A 24374-nucleotide genomic window follows, 5' to 3' on the forward strand; every position below is an offset into this window, starting at 1 on the left:
GGTACGCAAAATTTTTGAGGGACTTGTGTGCCAACCGCAAGCGGTTGAAGGGGGATGAACGAGTTATAGTTGGGGAGAATGTTTCAGCAATTCTACAAAGGAAACTTCCACCAAAATGCGGAGATCCAGGTATGTTTACTATTCCTTGTAGGATAGGTAATACTTTGATTGGGAAGGCCATGTTAGACCTGGGAGCCTCAATTAATGTCATGCCAAAGTCCATTTATGCTTCCTTAAACTTAGGCCCTTTGAAAGAGACTGGGATAATAATTCAATTAGCTGACAGGACCAATGCATACCCTGACGGGTTGATTGAAGATGTTTTGGTAAAAATTAATGAATTGGTTTTTCCAGCTGATTTTTATGTGCTCGACATGGAGGATGAACACTCCCGTGATCCGTCACCTTTGTTGTTAGGTAGACCCTTTTTGAGCACAGCCCGAACCAAAATTGATGTTAATAAGGGTACTTTGTCTATGGAATTTGATGGTGAGATTGTTCACTTTAACATCTTTGAGACCATGAAATATCCATCCGATTCAAATATTGGCTCTGTTTTCTCGGTAAATGTTATTGACCCTGCTATACAGGAGGTTTTTGAAATTGAAGGCAGGGATGAACTAGAGGTCGTCCTGACCAGGCACTTTGAATCCGAAACGACCTCTAGGGTAGAGTTGAGTGAAGAGCTTAAATGCGTGATTGGATCGTTGCAAACGTTACCAACCACGAAGACAAGGTATGATCTTGCACCGATTTTCATACCCGAACCTCACCAAAGGTTACTTCCATCTGTGGTGCAGGCACCTGTCTTGGAACTAAAACCACTGCCGAAACACCTAAAGTATGTATACTTAGGTGAAGGGGAGACACTTCCAGTGATCATCTCCGCGGGTTTATCAAAGGTTCAAGAAGAGAAACTACTTCGAGTTCTTAGGGAACATAAGCAGGCGATAGGATGGACCATCGCCGACATCAAGGGAATTAGCCCTGCGGTGTGTATGCACCGAATTCGACTCGAGGAGAATGCTAAACCCGTACGGCAAGCTCAACGGAGATTAAATCCTCTCATGATGGAGGTCGTAAAGAAAGAGATTTTAAAACTGCTGGACGTTGGAATTATATTTGCAATATCAGATAGCCCGTGGGTAAGTCCAGTACAGGTGGTCCCGAAGAAGGCAGGGGTGACAGTGGAATCAAACCAAGAGGGTGAGCTCGTACCAATTCGAAAGCCCACCGGATGGCGACAGTGTATCGATTACCGAAAGCTAAATGCCGTCACGAAAAAGGACCATTTTCCCCTCCCTTTCATTGACCAGATGGTGGAGCGATTAGCATGTCGAGCTTACTATTGTTTCTTGGATGGATTTTCAGGTTATTTTCAAATTGCCATCGCACCCGAGGACCAAGAGAAGACTACTTTCACCTGCCCATTTGGAACATTTGCATACCGAAGGATGCCATTTGGATTGTGTAATGCACCTGCTACCTTTCAAAGATGCATGGTAAGTATCTTTTCAGAATATGTTGAGAAGATTATTGAGGTTTTCATGGACGATTTTAGTGTATATGGTGAAAGTTTTGAAAACTGTCTAGATAACCTGAAATTGATCTTAGTAAGGTGTATAGAAACTAATCTCGTGCTTAATTGGGAAAAATGTCATTTTATGGTTGAACACGGGATAGTTTTGGGTCATGTTGTATCATCTACAGGTATTGAGGTTGATAAGGCAAAAATAGATGTTATATCTACTTTACCTTACCCAGCGAGTGTGCGGGAAGTTCGTTCTTTCTTGGGTCACGCAGGTTTCTATAGAAGATTCATCAAGGATTTCTCGAAAATTGGAGCACCCTTGTTCCAACTTTTGCAAAAAGATGTATCCTTCGAATTTGATGAAACATGTAAGGGGGCATTCAATAAGTTAAAGGAGTTATTGATCACCTCACCTATTATCCAACCCCCTGACTGGAACCTCCCATTCGAGATCATGTGCGACGCCAGTGACTATGCAGTTGGTGCGGTATTGGGTCAAAGAGTAGGAAAAGCAGCTCATGCTATCTACTACGCATCTCGAGCCTTGAACGGAGCTCAATTGAACTATTCAACCACCGAAAAGGAGCTTTTAGCAGTTGTTTTTGCCTTAGAAAAATTTCGGTCTTATTTACTTGGTGCTAAAGTTATTATTTTTTCTGATCATGCAGCTTTGCGGTATTTGTTGACCAAAAAAGAGGCAAAACCGCGATTGATACGGTGGATATTATTGCTACAGGAGTTCAACCTGGAGATCCGAGATAAGAAAGGGGCGGAGAATCTGGTAGCAGATCACTTGAGTCGAGTACAAGTCGTCGAAGATGACATCCCATTGAGAGAAGCATTCCCCGAGGAGCATTTATTTTCTATTAACTCATCTTTGCCTTGGTATGCAGATATTGTTAATTTTCTAGTCACTGACAAATTTCCTACAGGATGGCCTAAGGCAAAGAGAGACAAGTTGAGAAGCGATGCAAAGTTCTACATTTGGGATGATCCTTACCTCTGGAAGCGGGGTGCTGATCAAATCATCCGTAGATGTGTAAGTGAAGTTGAATTTCAATCTATTCTAGCCTATTGTCACTCTTTTGCATGTGGAGGTCACTTTGGACCGAAGAGAACGGCTCGTAAGGTGCTAGAGAGTGGATTCTATTGGCCAACTCTATTCAAGGATGCCTACTCATTTTGTAAGTCATGTGATAAGTGTCAAAGAGTGGGTAATATCTCTCGTAGGGATCAAATGACTCAAACCCCAATGATTTTTGTTGAAATTTTTGACGTTTGGGGCATTGATTTTATGGGTCCTTTTCCTTCATCCTTTGGTTTTTTGTATATATTGCTTGCTGTAGATTATGTTTCGAAGTGGGTAGAAGCAAAGGCCACCCGCACTAATGATTCCAAAGTAGTTGCAGAATTCGTTAAGTCTAATATTTTTGTTCGCTTTGGGATGCCGCGAGCAATTGTAAGTGATCGGGGTACTCATTTCTGCAACAAAACGATCGCTGCAATTTTTAGGAGGTACGGTGTCTTGCACAAAGTCTCCACTTCTTACCATCCTCAGACAAACGGTCAGGCGGAGGCATCGAACCGAGAGATCAAGTCAATTTTGGAGAAGATGGTTCGACCCGATAGGAAGGATTGGAGTATAAGACTTGAAGATGCCTTGTGGGCATATAGAACGGCGTACAAGACGCCAATCGGCATGTCCCCTTACCGTTTGGTATTTGGGAAGCCATGCCACCTCCCTGTCGAGTTCGAGCATAGAGCATTTTGGGCGGTCAAGCAATGCAACATGGATATCGAAGAGGGCGGAATTCAAAGGAAACTGCAGTTACAAGAATTGGAGGAGATTCGCAATGAAGCCTACGAGAATGCTGTGATTTATAAGGAGAAAAACAAGATTTTTCATGACCAGCAGGTCTCTAGGAAGACGTTTGAATGTGGACAAAAAGTTCTACTGTATCACTCCAAATTGAAGTTATTTCCAGGTAAGCTACGTTCTCGTTGGATTGGTCCCTTTGTGGTAACTAATGTCTTTGATTATGGTGCAGTGGAGATCCAGAGTCTAAGGACAGAGAAGAAATTTGTGGTGAATGGACATCGTCTTAAGCCGTATTATGAAGGGGTTCCAGTTGAGCGGGTAGAGATGATGCATTTGGAGGACCCAATTTGCTTAGTTTAAGCAAATTACGGGTTATGTCTAGCCAAAGACACTAAAGAAAGGCGCTAGTTTGGGAGGCAACCCGAATATTAGTCTTGTTATTTTTAGTTGTCTTGTTATTTCTAGTTGTTCTTCTTTTGCATTGGGTCATTTACTCGTTGGGTAGTATCTGTATTAATATTTCCTTCACTGCAATCAGGAAGTGAAATCTTGGCGTGCCCGCGCGGTGTTTGAGTTTTCTGAGACCTGAGACCAGAGGACGAAAACCAATCTTGGCGTGCCCGCGCGGTGTTTGAGTTTTCTGAGACCAGAGGACGAAGACTAATCTTGGCGTGCCCACGCGGTGTTGGACGACCCAAACCATGTTTTTGCAATAAAAAAAAAAAAAAAAAAAACCAACTTTTATTATTATTATTATTATTATTATTACTATTCCTATTCTTATGAGTATTATTATTATTATTCTTATTATTCCTATCTTTAACAGAAAAAGAAAAGATTATTTTCTTTCTACAAAAAAATATAAAAAATTAAATATAAAAAAAAAATTAAATAAAAAAAAAAATTTCCTCTTCTCTTTTCTTTTTCTTCTTTCTTTCTTTCTTTTCTTCTTTCTTTCTTTCTTTCTTTTTCTTTCTTCTTCGGCTGCGAACCTCACCCCACCGCCGCCCACCCCAGCTCTTCTCGCCGCTGCCTCGGCTCTCCTCACCAAGGGTGACCACCAGCTCATCTGACCTCCTTCACCCTTGCCATAGCCACCGCCTCCAAGATCCGCCTGAAGCCCCGAAAGCCGCGCACCACCAGATCCAGCTGCCGCAAACTCTTCTCTCTCACAGCCACCACCTTCATCGCACCACTGGCTTCGTATGCACGCGCCTGCCTCAATCTTTTTCTATTATTATTTTTTATTTTCTTATTTTATTATTGCAGTATGTTTTTATTATTTTTATTACAGTACGTTTTTGAAAATTTTGCGTGTTTGGACAACCTGACATTTCTATTCCTCCTTAGTTGGGTACTTCTGTGTTACTTTGCTTGTTTCTTTTTACTTTGCTTGATTTTTATTTATTTAGTAGATTGACTTGTGGTTAGTCGTGTGATTTTTAGAATTGAATGTCCAATCGTCAATCATTATATATATATATATATTTTAGGTCGAATTGTGTTTAATCTGCTGTACTTTGTGTCTAACTGTGGGTAATTTGCTACAGTTGTTTGTTCAATTGGGAGGTGCCTTTAACACTTATATTTACTTATTGAAGTAGATTGCCTTCAACTGCCTTATATGAGAACTTTTTTTGTCTGTTTGCATTTCAATTACTACATTGATTGGGGTGATTATGAGGTGCATTATTATTACATTTGGCTAAGTTTGGAACCACGAGTGTTTATTGATTGCATTTGTTATAAGTGTTGAGATATCTGTATAACTTGTGAGTGAATGCAGTGTGCATTTTGTTCATTGAATTGATTTTTCATTTGTTAGTGCTTTGAATTTCTTGTTTCCATTATTCGTTAGCAACTGTTGTCTATTGTGGTACGGAATGCAATTTGGAAAGAATGGTGAAACCACGATCCCGACCCTTTGACCTCCGATCCGCCTCCTCCAACTACAGGTGCTAATAGCTGGCACCAGCTTCAGGGGAGTTTCGTTGTCCATCTTCTTATTTTTACTAATTAATTATCACATTGAGGGCAATGTGTACTTTAAGTGTGGGGGGATTTGGATTTGATTGGAGTTTCTTTAAATTGTTGCTTTTCTTATTGTTGTCTTGATGAATAAATGTGGCAACTCACTCTTCTATTGCTGGTTGTGATTTATCCTATGAATTTTGTTTAGATGGCAAGTAAAAGCATATTATCTTGGTGAATATTATGAGTTTAATGACTTGGTGCAAATTGTGGTTAAATTGTTTAGGCAATATAAATATTTTACTAGCAATTGTTGTGTGAATTGGGCAATTGTTGATCTTAGTTCTCCATATTAGGAGATGACGTGGGTCATGATCTTTAATTATATGGTATTCTGATGCTTTAATTATGGTTAATAAATGACTCTACTCCGCTAGTGCCGTCACCCAGTAACCGGGAGTTTTCACCACAAGTGTCGACTCTCGCGTCAAAAAGTGGCGATATCTATGAGTAGTTAGTCCTGAAGCTGTGAAAAGTTGAGTAACTAGGCTCTTTCATCTAAAAATGTCAGAATTCACGTCAAAAGACTTGAATAGCTTGGGACTGAGCATTTCGTAAAAAAAAAAAAAAAAAAAAAAAAGAAAAAAAAGAAAAGAAAATAATAAGTAAGCTTATGATCATGTTGGCCTGCCGATCCTTGTTCTTCAATGTTGAGATTTTGATTTTCAGTTGACCCAATTGCTAACTTTTGCTAGTTTAATATTTTGATTTCTTAGACGAGTTAGCTATGAATTGGACGAGTCTATGATTTCAGGAGCTAACCGGGAGAAATATGTCTTGACACTTAGTCACTAAAACTTGATTTTGGGATAAGCGTAGCTTGGCAGTAAATGAAATGAGAGTTAGCCATTGTTGAATTTAGTTGTTCCCATGCTTGAGGACAAGCATGATTTAAGTGTGGGGGGAATTGATAAGGTGTTAATTGTTAGTAATTTTATTATTAATTTTTCCCTGTTTCCATGCCAAATATTATTTTAATTGTCAACATATACTTATATTTGGCATCTGGACTCAATTTCAGGAAGTGGAGCAGAAAAGAGAGATTTTCTTACAACAAATACTCCACACGTGGGAAGTTTCTAAAGAACATACAAGCTAGGTTCCACGGGTGTATTTGTGCTGGAATTGATGATTATAGTGGACTCCTCCGTTTTGATAATTGCAGAGGAATTGATGATTGTGCTGGAATTAATTGGAATGATGTTTTCTTTCATTATCTAACGGGGACCACGTAGAAAGTCTGTCCTTATGGTGGGAGATGTACTCATTAGCCAAGATGTTGGCTTTGATGATTGTAGTTTTTCCAATTGCTCCCTACGTAGAGTAGTGGGCTCAAGGAGAAAAGACTATGAAAAAGCTATGAAGACTAAGGCTTGCCTTATATATATCGAACGATGGCAGAAGACAAGAGGCTAGTGAGTTGTAGTTTTCTTTCAAAATTAAGCTCCGTAGGAGGATAGAGGAGTTTGTAGTTTTTCTCTCCGAGGGATGTTCCAGAGGAGAGAATAGGGAGTTGTTTTGGTTTGTTGAATTCTATTGTGCAATTTTCTTATTTTCTTCCGAGAGCTTTGTTATTCACTCTCTCAATTATCGAAGAAAGATGATGTCTTTAAATTCAATTGAATTGTGTGAAGATTTTCGTATGAGGCGTGGCTAATTTTCTCATCTAGTCAAGGATCAACGCGAAGACGCAGTCCCAAATATCTGTGAGATCTAATTAATTTTACGTGTTCCTTAATTTGTTAATATTTGCATGTTTTCTATTTTAATTTCCATGGGATTATTTTGTTAATTGGATATCAAGGGCCCGATGTGCAATTTGACTTATTAATCTCCTGTCAAATTAATCAATTAAATCCGTAATTGTTTAGTTGGTTAATATTGGTGACAACTAGTATTTTCACATACTAGGAGAACATGCAATCTGATTTAAATAACCCTCGTAGCGTGTTATTAATTTGGGTTAGGCTTTTCTAGTTTTTAATGCAATTAGGAAATTAATTCCTACGGTCGTACCTAGGAGTATTTCCTGGTTAGAGGTAATCAACGGTCGTACCTTGGTTATCAATAAATTAAGGAAAAGCTGGTCGTTAGAGTTTATCGGCGACTATAACTAGCCTGTTAATAAAATTAAGTGAACTTTCTTTGCATCAATGATCGGATGAATGGACTGTGTTTGCGTAGTTGTATCCTTGGCTAGAATTTATTTATCATTTATTTAATTGCCATTTACAATTGTATTAATTAATTATTTATTTTTGGTTAAATTATTTAATTATTTTTAGTTAAATTGTTTAATTATTTTTAGTTTATTTCTGATAAAAATCCCCCGTGTCCCGAACTTGAAAGGAATCAAATTTTTCCCAGTCCCTGTGGATTCGACCCTACTCACTACTGTACACAGAAAATTTATTTTTCTCGAGTAGGTATTTATTATTGCACAGGCTCGACACCTGTCAGTATCCGGGATGATTTAGTATTTCAGCCATAATTAACATTTTGTTATCTATGACCAAGTTTTATTTCAGAATGCTCATTCTCAAGCATCAGTACATCCAATTTTGGTGTGCTTCAGTGAACATAATCTGGTGTAATCAGCTGGTGTTTTGAGCTCGAATGTGGTCATTCTTTTCTTTTCTTTTTTTTTATGCTTTTGAAGACTATTACTTTGGTGAGACTATTACTTTGGTTAACTAATCTACCATTCTTACATTCATCCACCATTTCGAAGGTTTAGTAGAGTAATTCTGACAAAGATAAGGTGCCCTTAGCGTTAGGCAATCGAGCAAGAATGTCAAAAACAAAAGCTTCTTTTGCCATACTCAAGAAATTTAAGGAATCCTCGTTGGAGGTTTTCCATAGACATTCAAACCTTTTGACGATTAAGATTTACCAATTTGATGAGTACTAGTTTTACTTCAATTTCTTTTTAGTTACTAATGGTAATTTGGCAGCAATCAACCTTCTCTTAAAGCCTGCATTTCCATCCTCAATAATACCAGCACTTATTGAACTCCAATAGCCACACACACATCCAGCACATTTCTTTTGGTTCCATTGAAGCGTTTCCCAGAAACACATAAGAACTGGTGAAAGAAAAAGAAAATAAATACGTCCCACATCGAAGAAATTCCATCTTTTCGTCACTTAATAAACAGATGCCTAGGAGCAGCCCATCGCTGAGCTTGGTCGCGCGAGCTTGTGACCCGAGTGGGGGTATTAAAGTGTTGGAACGTTGGATTGGCCCAGATGGTAGGCCTTGTGGAGCTAGTCACCGGCCTGCCCATTCCAAGCGGAGAGCTGAGCCATGTGGTTTGAGCGGAGGCCTGGACCACTTGGCCCCTAAAGTGGAGGATACTGCGTGAGGCTGGCTTGACAGAGCAACGAGAACTTCCCGCTCCTCGCAGTGGAAGGAAAACAGGCTAGAGCTGCACGAGTCCACTATTGCCAAATGGGTCATCCTAATTGGACCAACACTTTTAAAAAAATTTTTTAAAAAAATTTTCTAAAGGAAAAGTTGTGCAGTACAAACTTTTTTTGCAATAAAGAAAAAGAAATGGTGAATCTCCAAAGATAATAAAGCGTTGAGTTATCCCAATACTTGCAATCAAAAGAAAATCTCCAAAAAAAATAAATAAAGGAACGGTAAGCACCAAGTTTTTCCAATTTTCAAATACTGTTTCACCAAAATTCTCTTCACATTTGGTTTTTGAGCGATTAAAAGTCTAATACCTACCCACATTTTCAAGTTTACTCATTCTTTATCAGCCAATCATTCTTTATCAGCCCTATTAAATGAAATGCCAAATATATGCTTGGAGTTTTATATCATTGTTTACTAAAAATAACTCTTATTGCATTTTAGAGAAGACATTAACCCTCTAAAAAATCAATTTAATGGCTGCAAAAAAATGCACAACATGACCTACCAACTTACATTGTAGAAGTAGTGGTAAAGAGACATCCAAAAAAAAAAGATTTGATTTAACGAAAGTTTTTACTTTTCAAATAAAATCGACCTCAATACATAAAACGAAAAAAAGAACCAAAAATAAAACATTGCATAAGATAATTTGGAAAAGACATGGATTGAAAGAAGGGATGATTTAAGTGGCATGAGAAGGATATATAATTAAAATAGGGTTACAAACGAATTGAGCCGCTCGCGAGTCGCTCGAGTCGAGCTCGAGCTGGTTCTAGTCGAAATCGAGCTCAAAATATTAAGCTCGTTAGCTCACGAGCTCGAGTATATATATATAATATTATTTATTTTTTTATTTTAAGTATATATATTTCTTATTTTAATAGTAAAATTACATATATATCTTTAATATTTTATTATTTATTAAGAAAAAATATTATTTTATTTATTTTTTAAAAAATAAAATAATTATTTTTTATTTTTTTCGAGCTCGAGCTCGGTTCGAATTGATTTGAGTCGAGCTTGAGATTTAAATTGCCGGCTCATCGAGCTCGAGCTCGAGTTCGAACTTGGTAAAATTTAGTTGAGACTCGGCTCGATTAGCTTAAAGTTTGACTTGATTCGGCTCGTTTGCAGCCCTAAATTAAAAGACGAGACTGTCCACTTTTATTTAAGAAAAAAAAAAAGATGGCTTTTAATGGGCCAAAAAATTGTTGCAGGAGTGTCACAGCCCGAATGGTTCTCTCTTAGTCTTATGGCTTGCAACAGCACCTCTCCTGAGCTCAGCGGGACAGCAGGGAACCTTGTAACTTCACAAACGTAAAAATTATCGTCCCAAGATCAGAATTATCTCCAAATCCGCTGTTCTTGCAAGGTAATCTCTCTTCCCTTTGCCTTTATTCGTTCAAGTTTCAGTCACTTTGTTTAGGATAATTCCTTTACCTCTTTCTGAGGCTCGAGTTTATGTTGCTTTTCGCAAGGCAGGGTGGAATTCTTGATGATGCAATTTACCCCTCAAGAAATTGAAATCTATGAGAAATATAGATTTTTTCTTCCTTTGATGGTCCAGCAGAAAACAAAACATTAGGTCACGGACTGTTCTGTAATTAATCTGGTAAGGAAAATGTTCTGAATTTAATTATATCTTTCACTTGGTGTTGGTATTTCGATGGCAAATTGAATCTTGATACTTAAGCTATAGATACAACACAAGTATATTAGGCTATTGTTGCTCTTTCAGAATGTAAGTTAGTCATTTATTTTGGGTATTTAACTGTAAAGTCTATGCATTGGTGGGAGCATTTGTTTTGAATATGAGTGATAAAAATTAAAAAAAGTGAATGACTGAGATTGCACATTTGTTGGGACAAAGAAAAATTGAGGAATTGGAAATAGTTATCATCAGTCCAGTAGCTGCCCGCTGCTAGACTTGCTGTGATTTTTAATCCCAAGGTTTTAAATGGAATTTGGTTAATGATGGCTTCTTGCTCAAGATAAGTTTGTCAATGCAATTAGTATTATTACACATCTGCAATTTTATTTTTCTCTTACATGTCAGTGTCGCGAATCTTGGGTCAACCTAAACATGAAGAAAATAGCCGTGTCACAGATATAGGGCGTGGATAGTGCAGTTTTGGCCTTAGAACTTACTGCTCTTTAGGCTTTTTCTTTTGTATCTTGGTCTTATGGATAAGCTTTTTCCTCAAGAAATAGTGTGGAATTTCAGCTTGAGTTTACAGGACATCATAAGATTTCAGAAATTTAGCCCCTGTTTGTATATCTACTTGCTGATCTGCTAACACATAGAGTTGGCTACTTTGCAAGGTTCTATGTCTTGGCTTCTTTTCCTGTTTCTGTCATTTTAGTTGTATTCTTTTGGTTGAAACCTGTACCTGCCGAAATCTAGAAAATCTGGACACTGACTGCAGAATGACGACTTTGTAACTAATTAGGGCAAGCAAAGCATGGGGGGATTATGAAAAGTAAGAAAATGGAAAATGTTTAGCATGACAATCCTTCTGTGATGGTATTGTGAGACATGGATGCTGCTCACTACCTTCGTCTTGAACAGAATGAAGTAATGTGCATCTAAAATGTTATAATTGTATTTGTTGTGACAATCATGGAAGAGCCTCTAATGTGATGAATGTTGCCTATTCCTAACAGGAATGCACAGTCTAATAGTTCCTTAAAGGGGCCTAAATGTTTAATCACGTTTTTCTTGTAAACTTGCTTATTTAGCTTTATGCATCGATACTTTGATGTTTAATGCCCTAGATCCCTGAGCTATTTTGAGAAATTTGGATAGAAAAAGGACATACGGCCATTGCGGCTCCTCATTTCAGCCTTGTGGGTGCCTGTTGATCATGCATTTCCGTTGCACACACAGCCAGATGGAGGCTGAAAAGGGACATAGAAAAAGTATGTGCTCAATGGATTCATCAGCAGCTGAACGCAGAGTACATCAAGCATCCACTGGCATCCCCCATGTCAACAGTCCTTAGTGGCTAATCTGTTCTTACAAGCCAGCCACAATATGAAAGTATGTCTCAGAACATGCTTTTGTCCCCGTTCCATTTTGCTCCGAAAAACAGAAGAGCCAGGAGTAGTAAACTGCTTGTGCGCAGATCTAGCGGTATAACATCCTTTAGAATCAACAATCCAAGTAGCAGCATCAAGTTGGCCTGGCACAGGAACCAGTGAAGGCGGGGTAGCAGTTACCAACTGCACTACTTCCCCTGTGTACCTTCTACCTGTGGGCCAAGCCCATGCACCATTGTGAATAACAGAGGATGCTTTGGCATTTTCAGAGCTTCTGAACAAGTGAATTATGCAAGCAAAAAACACTTGAATCAGAGGTCCAACTGGGTGCCACCAATCATGCCACAAGTGAGTCATCTGCCCATCTCCTACTACGATTTGAATGCATTTCCTGGCAATGGACCTCAACTTTAACATCTTGCTCCAGTTCCAGGAGGAAGAGGAACAATTGGTACTAGGAGATGGTGTGAAATTACGAACTCGGTAAATTCATAATTTTGCCTACAATAAAAATTTTTTCCATAATTTATGAACATCGACCCATAACACATCTACAAGTTCACTGAAACTTCCATCCTACTTTTGTAGAATGGTAATTCTTTGAAGAAGGTGTCTCTTTCTAGACAACAGCAATGTTTGAAGTCCTTGTCAGAGGATTGGAATAGGATATTGTCGTTGAAGAAAGCCTCAAAGCTTTGCGAGGTTTACCAGATTGTGCTCAACAAAAGAATTTGGAGGAGAAGTTGATGAATTCCATATGCAGTTATGAAAATCTCCCGGTAAATTATATCCATCTCTATGTGTCCTAGGCCTTTTCATTCTCCTGACAACCAAGAGGAAGCACAAAAAAAAAAAAAGGGTCTCCTGCAAACAGTTTTGGATTTTGTGTCTGTCTTTTAAAGATTTTGTGTAAGGGGAGGTTTCCTGGTTGTTGTTTCTAACGATTGTGTCTCGAGATCATTTACATATGACCAGTTATTTCAGAATTTTATTGTTAAATATTTTGAAAGGTGTTTGACCTTGTGACAAGGATTGAATGTCATCTCATGTGATTGCTTATGCTTTCTTCTGCTTTCCAAATCAGAAATATGTTTCATCGTCATCCTCCAAGAATTCCTCCTTCACGTGTAACCATGGTTCAAAGTCGCGGTCGCAGTTACGGTCGCGGCCTGGACCGTTCCATATCGGTCGCGGTCTCGGCGAGACGCCAATTTTTGAAATATTTAATATTCTAAAAATTGTAAAATTTATGATAAACAAAAATAATTAAAAAATTAGTAAAAATAATAAAAATTTGAGTTGACTCAGGATGACTCGGAGTGATTCGGTGAGACTCGGCCGTTTCAACCCTTCACGGTGACGTCTCGGCGAATCACGTATCTCGGTCTTTGATAACGACTCGGCCGAGTCTTTGAACCATGCGTGCAACCCAAGCTGTTTTAAAGGGTTCACAATGCTGCAATTCTTCAGGACTCTCAGCATATGACCTTGTGACAAGGATCGAATGTCATCACATGTGATTGCCTATGCTTTCTTCTGCTTTCCAAATCAGAAATATGTTTCATCGTCATCCTCCAAGAATTCCTCCTTCACATGCAACCCGAGCTGTTCTAAAGGGTTCACAATGCTGCCATTCTTCAGGACTCTCAGCACCATGACAGGTTAATACCTGCGGAGGACATAGGTGAGAGAACATCCGCTTAACATCTCGAGTTCCTTGAGAATCATCAGATTGTCCTCGAGCTCGAGCTCTACTTTCCTTTTCATCATCTCCAAAGTAACCCTGGCAGCTTCCATCTCTCTCTCCCCCTCTCTCTTTCCACCAATTTAGCCTCTTTCTTTAACTGCTCTACGTCCCTCTCCCTCCTTGGTGCAGCCTTCTCCTCTTCAGAGTTTAGTGTTTTCATTCTTCCCTTTCTTGCTGGAGATCAACCCTGTCAGATTCTGCTTTTGAGATAATATTTGCACATCGGCTGGTTTTTATCACGGAGCATAAAGCGTCCTTGAGAGTCTGCTGACCGGAGATAGCTTTTGTAACCATGGTTGGCGTCATCCTCCGTAGATTTCCAAAGTCAGGACATGAGCTTTTTTTGCTCAAATCTGAATTATTAACCTCAGCACTAATCCAATCAATTCCAGTTCTTGAAATTGCAGTAATCTTCATAGTATTATTGTGACGCTTCAATTTAGTTTCTATCGCTCTCCATCTACTCTGTGCATCCATTGCTCTCTTCTTCCTCTTTTGTACTTGCGTGGCTTTTCCTATCTTGCTGTTGCAGCCATGAACAATCCTGGATTTTGATTCCCTTTTCGTTCTTGATTTATTGCTCTTAGCTTGTAGTCAATTATTATAGTCAGATGCCATTGGTCTTCAACTTCTGAGTTCCAGTTTATGTTTTTTCTGCAAAAGAACTGAAGCCCAGGTAGTGGGAGGCAAAACAATAGCAAATTACAAAATCCAACCAAGAAGAAGAAAGAATAGAGAACGAACCCTAAATCGAAGCGTTGCTAATGTCTCTTCAATGTTGATGATGATTGGAGAATGCGATTGATTGAATTCGACTATTTCAAGAAGGAATGGGAATGAGAAAATCCTACTTTTTAGAGTTCAGAAATCCTTTCTTTTTTTCCCGCTATTTTCTTCCTCGGCCGTGGGAAATTCAAACAGCCATTGTATTGGGTTTCCATTAACAGGTCGGATCGGGATTCAATTAATTGGGCTCAACTTGATGTACTGGCCTTGCAGCAACGTAAAATTGGACTTTTGTATCCCTCCAATATTGATAACATTATTTATGCTTATTTTTTGTGTAATTAAAAAGTTGGGTTAATTATAATTTATTCATTTAAGGTATACTCTAATTATTTTTTGTCAGTGGAACCCTAAAAGACAAAAATACCCTCTACTATGCTAAATTTTTTTGTCTCCATTCTCTTTTTTTTTTTTGGAGCACATTTAGTACGCTTGAAGGATTTTTCCCAAATTACTATTGAAAAAATTTATGTCATAGTCATATGTCCAACAATTATTGTATAAAAAATGCTAGAAAAAATGTAAAATATTCTTCTGGCACTAAGTGTTACGCAAAATATCCTTCTGACATTAAGTACTAAGTTAAGGACTAATGATTTTATCAAGTAAAATATCCTTGTGACAGAACTAATAATTTAATCAAAATTATATTTTACATTTTTTTGACAATTTTTTATTAATAGTTACTAGACATGTGACTATCACATGAGTCTTTCAAATAGCAATTTAGAAAAAAACTATCAAGAGTACTAAATATGCACAAAAGTTGAAAGTTTCGGTACCAGATTTATTTTCTTCCAAAGTTTAAAGATTAAAACTGCTCATCTAAGTTTGGATACCAAAACTACATTTTTCTCAAAATAACAACGTGTTTGGTACATAGCTACTTGACGAGTATAGTGGAAGTGAGTACCCTAACAATTTATTACTTAATTTGGGCTTTCCGATTGCAGTGTTAAAATTGCCACTGTTGGATTGGATGATGGATAGTGGGATACTACAGTAAGGTCACAAGGCTCAATTCAAAGATGTATTGTTTGTGATAGATATCAATAGCCACAATTTTTGTGAGAGAAGGACTCATTTCTTTCTTTAACAAACAAAAGAAACAGATTAGTAAAAAAATTTCAGCTGACGAGTTTACAAGGGCTCATCAATGATATACAATTTCTTAGGTTCTTCTCCATGGAGTTAAGAACTTTAGTTGATCGTATAATTTCTATAATTACATCAAATCAAAGCGCCAAAAAATCATTAATCCTCAAAAAGTTTTAGAGCTAAGAACTTTAGTTGATGCTAATCAATCAAATTTCAACAACAAAAAAAATTCAAGATTAAAATAACGATTGCCACCAAATCATTGTCACAACCCAAAAGATAGTAGTAAATCTGTTTCAGTTTTATCATGAAGATTAGTCAAACTCTGCAACAGATTAGAAAAAGAAAATTAGTGAAACACACAAGTTACCAAAATCAATCCAAAGATTACTTGAAAAGGAATGAGTTCAGTTGATTAAAGTGGCTTACTATTTGTTTTTCTACACACATTCATTAATGAGGACGGAGAAAGACGCAAAAAAATTAAGTAGATTGAGGATGAATAGTTTGTCTTTTTTGTTCTTTGTCCCCTTATCTTAAAAAAATTGCCAATTTTGGTTAATTATTTCAAGCTTGGATTAAATATTAATCAAGACTGAACTAAAACAAACATTTTTCAAGACAAATTTGAATTGTTTGAATTTTTTACACATAAATTTTAAACAATGTTAATTGAGCCAAAGTTCAAACAGAATAGAGTTAATTCTATTTTGCGTCTTTCAACTATAACCAAATTCTCTCTTTACTACTTAAATTTTAAAATGAGATATTTTAGTTTTTAAACTATAAAATCGGTCTAACTTAGGCATACAATTTGTCCTGAAATATAAGATTAGATACTTTAGTCCCTTTTTAACTTCAAACAGTATAAATTTTACTTATATTTTAATTTTAGGGTTTAAAAAGTTCCATCTCAGTATAGTTGAAAAATGCACAGCACAATTAACCAAAAACAAGTCACGCTATTCATGCTTTGTTTAATTAATTTCCAAACCAGGTCAAAACGAAATTCGACAAGGTCAAGTTAAATCCGACTTCGAGTATCAAGTAGATTGGCTCGACTTTCAACTATGAAAAACTATGATAAATGGTGCAATATTAGGAGGGGAAATGTGACTACACCCATAGAATACAGGGAATAAAGGGCAATAAACCTTTTATATTTCTTCAAGTCTTCAACAAATCAGACGGCCTTTGAAGTTTTAACTAGTAGTCTGTACTGTAGACTATTTCCGGAAGAGAAGTGAAGTGAGGAAGGAATATTCCATCGCGCCTTTCCATGGTTCTCCAACTAATTCGGGGAGACCGAAGAAGATCTATCAAGCGACTTCTCTCACATGAGAGCTCTTTCTCTCTCTGCGAGAGCTTTTCCCCCCAATAGTGGGAGCCAAAACTTTCCAACTCTGCAAACTTTCCAAACTTTTCAAACTTTCAAAAATCCAAAAACAGAGATTCAGACCAGGAACTAATAATCAAATTCTTGTAACCAATCAACGTGGATCTGTCCGCAAATCCAAACAAGATCAGGTGCTAATGTTGGTGGGTGTCGGAACAAAAGGTGCCAGGGTCCAGGAGCTTCGGACATACTATTTATAGCTGGTCGGAGCTAAGAAGTTGGACCGGCGCTGAACAGGTTTTACAGCCATAAATGCATGCTTTAATGTCTGAGGTTCTCTTAGGTTTTATCCCTTAACTTTTTCCTCTGCATTAGTTACTTTTATCGTTTCCTTTCTTCTTCTTTGGTGTCTTCCGTGTATGTGTTTCTCCCAGAAAGGCATTTACCTAGTGGAAGTTTGCAGATTTGAGTGCGCATCTGTATAAGCTTGGTTAGATCCTTTTCATATTTCAGAGAGTGTGGGTTTCCATCTAAATATCATATTACTACAATGGCTGAAGAGTTGACTGAAATCATGCAAAAGTTTGCTTTAAATAGCCATGAATACAGTGTGACTGATCTGGATGCAGGGGATGCCCGCACAGGTAGGCAGGAATGTCATACCAATTTGTTGGGAAGAATCAGGGGTGATAAGATAGCTAACTACACTGGGGTTAAAAATTTTGTGGCAAGTGCTTGGGGTTATCCGAAAGAGCTCAAAGTAACTGAACTAGGGCCAAATTTCTTCCAATTCGGAATTCAAGGGGAGGATATTAGAGAAAGGATAATCAATGGAGGGCCTTGGATTTTAGATAACCAGATACTTGTGCTGAGTAGGTGGTATGAGGGGATTGAGGACGATCCTAATGCCTTCAGTATAGCACCACTTTGGGTTCAAATGTGGAATCTTCCCTTACATTGCATCTCCAAGGAGGTAGGAAGAAAGTAGGTGTAGTGTTTAAGGAAGTCAGGGAAGTAGTTATCCCACAGAATGGAGGCAAAGAAGGAAAGCATATGAAGGCCTTGGTCATGGCTGACATATTCCACCCTCTGCTTCGTGGAACAACAATCAAAATGAATGGTCAAAAAAGATAGATTAAGTTCAAATATGAAAGGTGTCCTGATTTCTGCTACACATGTGGGATTATAGGCCACAGTGAAAAGGGATGTCAGTCTAAGATACTAGTAGGGAATGATCAGCAAGAGAATCAGTATGGACCATGGATGAGAGTACAATTTGGAAAATCATCACCCCAAAAGGAGAAGAACTATTACAAATCTCCATCTAAGAGGCAATACTAGGGGGTGGAAAACGGAGAACTGGTGAGGAAAGAATCAAAAAGGCAGGAAGAGGAATATGAGTCCACAACTCCAATGGGAAAGGAATTTCTGGAAGAAAGGGACAAGGGAATAAATAAACTAAAGGAGAGAGTGGAACATAGTCCAAGTAATTTGAATGTGGAACTACAGGTCCAGGCTTTGGTTAGCAAGGAAAAGAGAGTAGAAAACCAGGCAGATAGGGACAATGTGGAGGAAATAACTTTGGAGAAAGTCTAGGCAGGAGCTCAACAATCCAGCAGTAACAAGATGATGGAGCTTCTAAAAGAGATGGAAAGATGCAAAAAAACCAGAACTCCAAGAAATTAATGGAGATGATGAGGTAATGATGGATAGGGAGCTGCTAGAACCAGTGCAAAAAGCTGATATGAATATCCAAGAAGATGGCAGTTACCGTACTATGCCTAGTGAGGTACAAGGTAAACAAGAGGGCCAAAACAGCAAAGGCCCTCAAGGAGAACATCCTCAGAGACAAGAAAGAAAAACAAGAAAAACAGCAAGGGTATCAATGGGAAGAGGAAGGAAGGCTTTGCAGCAGATTGACAGTAATTGTCTGAGCCAAGTAGGAACGGCCAAAAGGAAATTGGCTGTGGAAGATGAAGATATGACAGAATCTTGAGCAAGCGAACACATCCTGAAAAAAAGCAAAGGGGGAGACCAAGTAATGGAAACAGAAGTTTTAAAGGAAGGGGTGGGTGCCAGCCTTCACTGGACCCCAAGTGATCCATGAAGGTTATGGTGTGGAACTGCCAAGGTGCAGGGAGCCCCTTGACAGTTCCCCACTTGAAGGAGTACAAGCGACTCCTCTCCCCAGAAGTGATGTTTCTTTGTGAAACTAAGAATAGGAAACGATATATGGAAAAGGTCCAGAGGATCCTAAATTATGAGCACAGCTATATAGTGGAATCGATGGACAAAGCAGGAGGTATGGTCCTATACTGGAGTGCACACACCAAACTACTGCAGGTACAACACACGGCCTTCACTCTAGAGGCTCATGTAGAGGACCAAAGCAGCAATAGTGACTGGTGGATAGTTGGGATCTATGCCAGCTGTGATGACTCAATAAGGAAACAACAGTGGTCGGTCATTCAAAGAAGGAAACATTTATGGGGTAACAAATGGATAATTGTAGGAGATTTCAATGATATCTGCTCCAATGAGGAAAAGTCGGGAGGAAGAATAAGAGAAGAATGGACCTCCACTGACTTCAGGAACTTTATCCATGAAAATCAGCTGATCGACATTGGCTATGAAGGACAGCCTTGGACATGGAGTAATAATTGGGAAGGGGATGGTGAGATTAAACAGAGGCTTGATAGAACACCGAGCAGTGTAGAATGGAATCTGAACTTTGGAAAGGCAAAATGCACTCACCTGAAGTCCCATGCGTCTGATCACAGTGCTTTAATTCTGGATACTAACCCCATGGAAAGGAACAGGAAAAAAGATTCTTTTTTGACAAAAGGTGGCTTCAAAGAGAAGGTATACTTCAAGTTATCAAGGAAGTTTGGGACAAGAAGGTAGAGGGGTCCAGGATGTTTCAGGTTAAGACAAAAGTGAGGAATTGTAGAATTGCCTTACTTAGATGGAGCAACAATAATAATAGGAACTCTAGGGAAAGGATTGAGAGGATAAAGGAAAAGTTGGATCAGATTCAAGGATCTTCACTGGTAAGTATCAGAAAGGAAAGGGCTTCGCTCAAGATGCAACTGAAGGAAGCTTACAGGGATGAGGAAATGTTTTGGAGCCAGAAAGCCAGACTCAAATGGCTACAAGAAGGAGACAAGAATACTCAAATTTTCCATGCACAGGTAAACAGTAGAAGAAAGGTTAACAGAATGCAGAAACTACAAAAGGAAGATGGGACATGGACAGAAAATGAGGATGAATTGGGAACTGAAATTGGTAGCTACTACAGGCAACTCTTCACCAAATCTACTGAGAGTAGTAATCATGAGATTATAGATGGAATCCCAAAATCCATTTCTGAGGCTATGAACCAGGATTTAACTAAGGTAGTAACAGAAGAGGAAATCAAATCTGCAATCTTCTCTATAGATAGCAACAAGGCTCCTGGCATAGATGGGATGTCCCCCCTTTTTTTCCAAAAATTCTGGGATATAATCAAAGGAGACCTGGTAAATGCTATTAAAAGCTTTTTTCATTCCGGCAATATGCTAAAGGCTATTAACCATACCATCATTTCCTTGATCCCAAAGGTCCCATGTCCCATTAATATCAAGCAATACAGACCCATTAGCCTTTGTAGTGTGATTTATAAAGTTATTGCCAAGATCCTTGTCAATAGGCTCAAACCTATTCTGCATCATTGCATTAGCATTAATCAATCTGCTTTCATCCCTGGGAGACACATTCTAGATAACATCATTACCTCTCATGAGTACTTGCATCATCTCAAAAATAAAAGATATGATAAGGATGCATTTATGGCTGTGAAGCTTGATATGTCTAAGGCTTATGACAGAGTTGAATGGCAATTTTTGCAAGATATTATGGGAAAAATGGGATTCTGTGAGAAATGGATAACTTGGATAATGAAGTGCATAAATACAGTCTCCTTTTCTTTTAACATCAATGGAGAGTGTAAGGAATACATTGTACCTGAAAGAGGATTAAGGCAAGGTGATCCTCTGTCACCTTATTTATTCCTCATATGCTCAGAAGGCTTCTCCAGTCTACTGAAGAAAGCAACGCAGACAAGAAGCATGGCAGGCATGAAGATAAGCAGACATGGCCCCTCTATAACCCACCTTTTCTTCGCTGATGACTCCCTGATTTTTTGCAAAGCTAACTCTCAAGAAGCAAAGGAGCTGAAGAGGATACTAGAGGTATATGAACAAGAATCTGGGCAGATGGTTAACTTAGACAAGTCCAGTGTGTTTTTTAGCAAAAATGTGGATGTGGCAACTAAGGAGGAAGTGTGTATGGAACTAGGAGGGATCCAACCAGTATCGCAAGGGAAATACTTAGGGCTGCCTATGGTGATTTCAAGGTCTAAGGGACAGCTGTTTGGTTACATAAAGGATAACATCAAAAGAAGAATGCTAAGTTGGAAAAACAAGCTTCTAAGCTCAGCTGGGAAAGAAATTCTGATCAAAGCTGTGGCTATGGCAATGCCTAATTACACAATGGCTTGTTTCAAACTACCTTGCAGGTTGTGCAAAGAGATAAGCTCTATGCTTTCCAATTTCTGGTGGGGAGAAAAAGACAACAAGAATAAGGTGCACTGGGTAGCTTGGAAGCAGCTGACAAGGGAGAAAAAACGAGGTGGTATGGGATTCCAGGACATTCAAAGTTTCAATAGAGCTCTGCTGGCTAAACAGATTTGGAGAATCATCAGAAATCCAAATCTGTTATCCAGCAGAATTCTGAAAAGTAAGTATTTCCCAAATTGTAGTGTCTTGGATTCCAGAACCCCCAACAATGCCTCATGGTTTTGGCAAAGCATTATGAGTGCAAGAGAAGAGCTTCAATGGGGAATTCGAAAAGGATAGGGAATGGCCTTTCTACTAGAATCTGGGATGATCAATGGATCCCAAACCAACATTTAGGGAGGCCAATCACAACTAAGCCAGGAGACTGCCAAGTTCAGAAAGTTGCTGATTTGATAGAAGGCTACAGGTGGAACAGAAACCTCATTTTCAAAAACTTCAAAAAGGAGGATGCTGAAAACATTCTCAAGATTCCCATAAGCATCACAGGAAGAGAGGACAATATCTTCTGGACAGAAAATCAGAAAGGGGAATATACGGTGCAATCAGGCTACAAGGTAATCCAAGCTAAGAATGAACAGGAGGGTAGAGGGGAAAGAGAAAGAATTGAGGCTAGCTATAGACCAAGGAGGACTGACATGTGGAGAGTGCTGTGGAAACTAAAAATCAGTCACAAAGTTAAGATTTTCATATGGAAAAGCCTGAAAGAAGCAATTCTAATCAAGGAATTAATCTGGAGGAAAATGTCTAAAGGAGACCCTATATGCTCAGGCTGTGGGGAGGAGCTAGAAACGTTGGAACATCTTCTTCTGAAGTGCAAGAAAGCTAAGGAGGTCTGGAAAGTTGCACCAGTACAATGGGATGGGATCCAGGAGCTGACTGGGAATTTCAACAGATGGTGGATGGCATTATCTGAAGCAATCGAAAGAGATCAAGGGATAGACCATATATCTCTCACAGCTTACATTCTGTGGCATATCTGGAAAAGTAGGAATGATAAAGAGTTTAACAACAAAACACATGAGCCAGGACAAGTAATCACCAAAGCCTGGAATGCATGGATGGAGTTCAACGATGGGACCAAAAAGACAAGGAGCTGTAGTACTGAATCAACAACAGCTTCACTTCACAGGAATGAACAAGAACCGACCCAAACTCCAGACAACAGAATAGCAGGAATGCAGTTAAGAATAGCAACCAAGTGGAACAAGGCATCAAAATCCATTGGATATGGTATTGTAGCAGCTGATTGTAGAGGGCAGGATGTGATGGGATGGAAAATGAGAGAAAGAGAAAGCTCAAACCAAGTTCAACATGAAGCTGAAGGTGTTAAATGGGCCCTGATCAAAGCAACAGAACAAGGATGGAGGCTGGTATGTATTGGAGTTCCTAATATGGACCTGCTGCAGCAAATACATGGAACAAAAACAGTTGGCTTGTGGTTAGCTACCCTAATAGAGGACATCCGCGAGCTAAGTAAAATGTTTTACAAATGCTCCTTTTGCATAGGAAAATATAGAAGGAATGATCTAAGTTGTTTGTTTAGTGCTCAAGCCTTGAGCAATTATTTTGATGTAGAATGGGTTAACCCCAATCTATAGTGCAAAATGCACTTTGTATAGCATCGAGCTAGTCTCGCCTGTGTATAATCCTTTTCCAATCAATATATTCCTATCGTTTCGACAAAAAAAAAAAAAAAAAAAAAAAGATCTATCAAAAGATTCATCGTCAACATGAGAAGCCTGCTGAAATGGGGTCTGTTTTCTCAATTAGCTAATCCCAAATGCATTACCCACCAGTCAATTACAGGTTCTCACTTTTTTTGGTTAAAATTTTCCTCGTGGTGTAGTTGTTAAATAATATGCAGGTTTGCTTCTCCCTACCTGGAAATCAAACTGACAAAGTCTACTCATCATATTACACAAGACTAATATACTAATACATTTCTCGGTAATTAAGTTACTTGATCAAAAACACGCTTTTGTTGTCTCAATTATAATTCCTTAGGAGGACAAGACAACCGTTCAAACGTCTGGTGTCGTGGTGTAGTTGGTTATCACTTCAGTCTAACACACTGAAGGTCTCCGGTTCGAGTCCGGGCGACGCCATGTGTAACAACACTCAGCTCAAACTACTTTTGTTTTAGAAAATTGAGTGTCTGTGTCGATAGGCTGGTGGAAAGATTTTAGATGGGGCTGGAATTCTTTATATCTGCTGCACTTCAGTGTGACGATTGTTTCCTATCGAAATATTCATTTGCAAAACTCTGGTAACCATGAAACTATCAAGGCAAGTGAATCTTCTTGTTCCCACTTCAGTTTTTTTGCCAAATCTCAAGGTGTTGCACTTGACAGGACCTGTGGGATTAGTAGATGAAAATTACTTTCCAAGACTTATTCGTGGATGCCCATCTCTTGGAGAATTGTATTTAGTTTTCCATAGTTTGTCTGTTATAATTGAAGTGGTTGATTTATCTAGTCCTTCATTGAAAAAACTTAAGACTTACTAGTTTGGGAGGACGCTACAACCATGTAATTGAGCGTAACAGCCTAAAAATATCTTGAAGTCAGTGGATTTGGAAATCATAAGTTTATGCTAAATGTCCCGAGACTGAAAAGATTTGGTGTATGAAATTGATGCTCAAAGAGTAGCGTTCATTCAAGAACTGAAGTCTCTTGTTAGAGCCACAATTTCATTGTCGCATCACAACGCAGAAGGAACTGAAAGTGGCTTGTTGTTTCGTAGTCAGCAGGCTTTTGAGCTTATTCATTGGTTACAAAGTGTGATGTCACTTGACGTACGTCACCACTCCCTGCAGGTATGTATGCCTTCATTTTACTTCTTTCTATGTCTCTTCTTCTACACATTCTGTTGTTTTTCCCTACCAAAAGTGCTGCAGTCAGCCATGTCAATCTTGTCCAGCAAATGGAGATTTCTTTTCACTTCACTG

At 38.6% G+C, this 24374-nt stretch overlaps 1 protein-coding gene, 1 long non-coding RNA gene and 1 other non-coding gene across 7 annotated transcripts; all 3 read left to right on the plus strand.

Moving 5' to 3' along the window:
* Positions 1-10014: 10014 nt before the first annotated feature.
* On the plus strand, positions 10015-12910 carry LOC140007784 (uncharacterized). 5 transcript variants are annotated; one of them, XR_011815243.1, is made up of 4 exons: positions 10015-10177; positions 10284-10417; positions 10862-12327; positions 12433-12910. It is a non-coding gene; the product is annotated as an uncharacterized lncRNA (long non-coding RNA). The 5 variants fall into 5 exon arrangements; XR_011815245.1 differs by having other exon boundaries at positions 11581-12327; XR_011815244.1 differs by having other exon boundaries at positions 11612-12327.
* A 6004-nt stretch (positions 12911-18914) lies between these two features.
* LOC140007057 (uncharacterized) lies at positions 18915-19715 on the plus strand. Its single transcript, XM_072049756.1, has one exon. It carries the CDS (start codon positions 18915-18917, stop codon positions 19713-19715), a length of 801 nt encoding a protein of 266 aa, XP_071905857.1.
* Positions 19716-23458: 3743 nt separating this feature from the next.
* Positions 23459-23532, plus strand: TRNAV-AAC (transfer RNA valine (anticodon AAC)). The gene has a single exon. It is a non-coding gene; the product is annotated as a tRNA-Val (tRNA).
* The last annotated feature ends 842 nt before the right edge of the window (positions 23533-24374 follow it).

The sequence above is a fragment of the Coffea arabica genome, chromosome 1e (assembly GCF_036785885.1).
Source record: "Coffea arabica cultivar ET-39 chromosome 1e, Coffea Arabica ET-39 HiFi, whole genome shotgun sequence".
Lineage (NCBI taxonomy): Eukaryota > Viridiplantae > Streptophyta > Magnoliopsida > Gentianales > Rubiaceae > Coffea > Coffea arabica.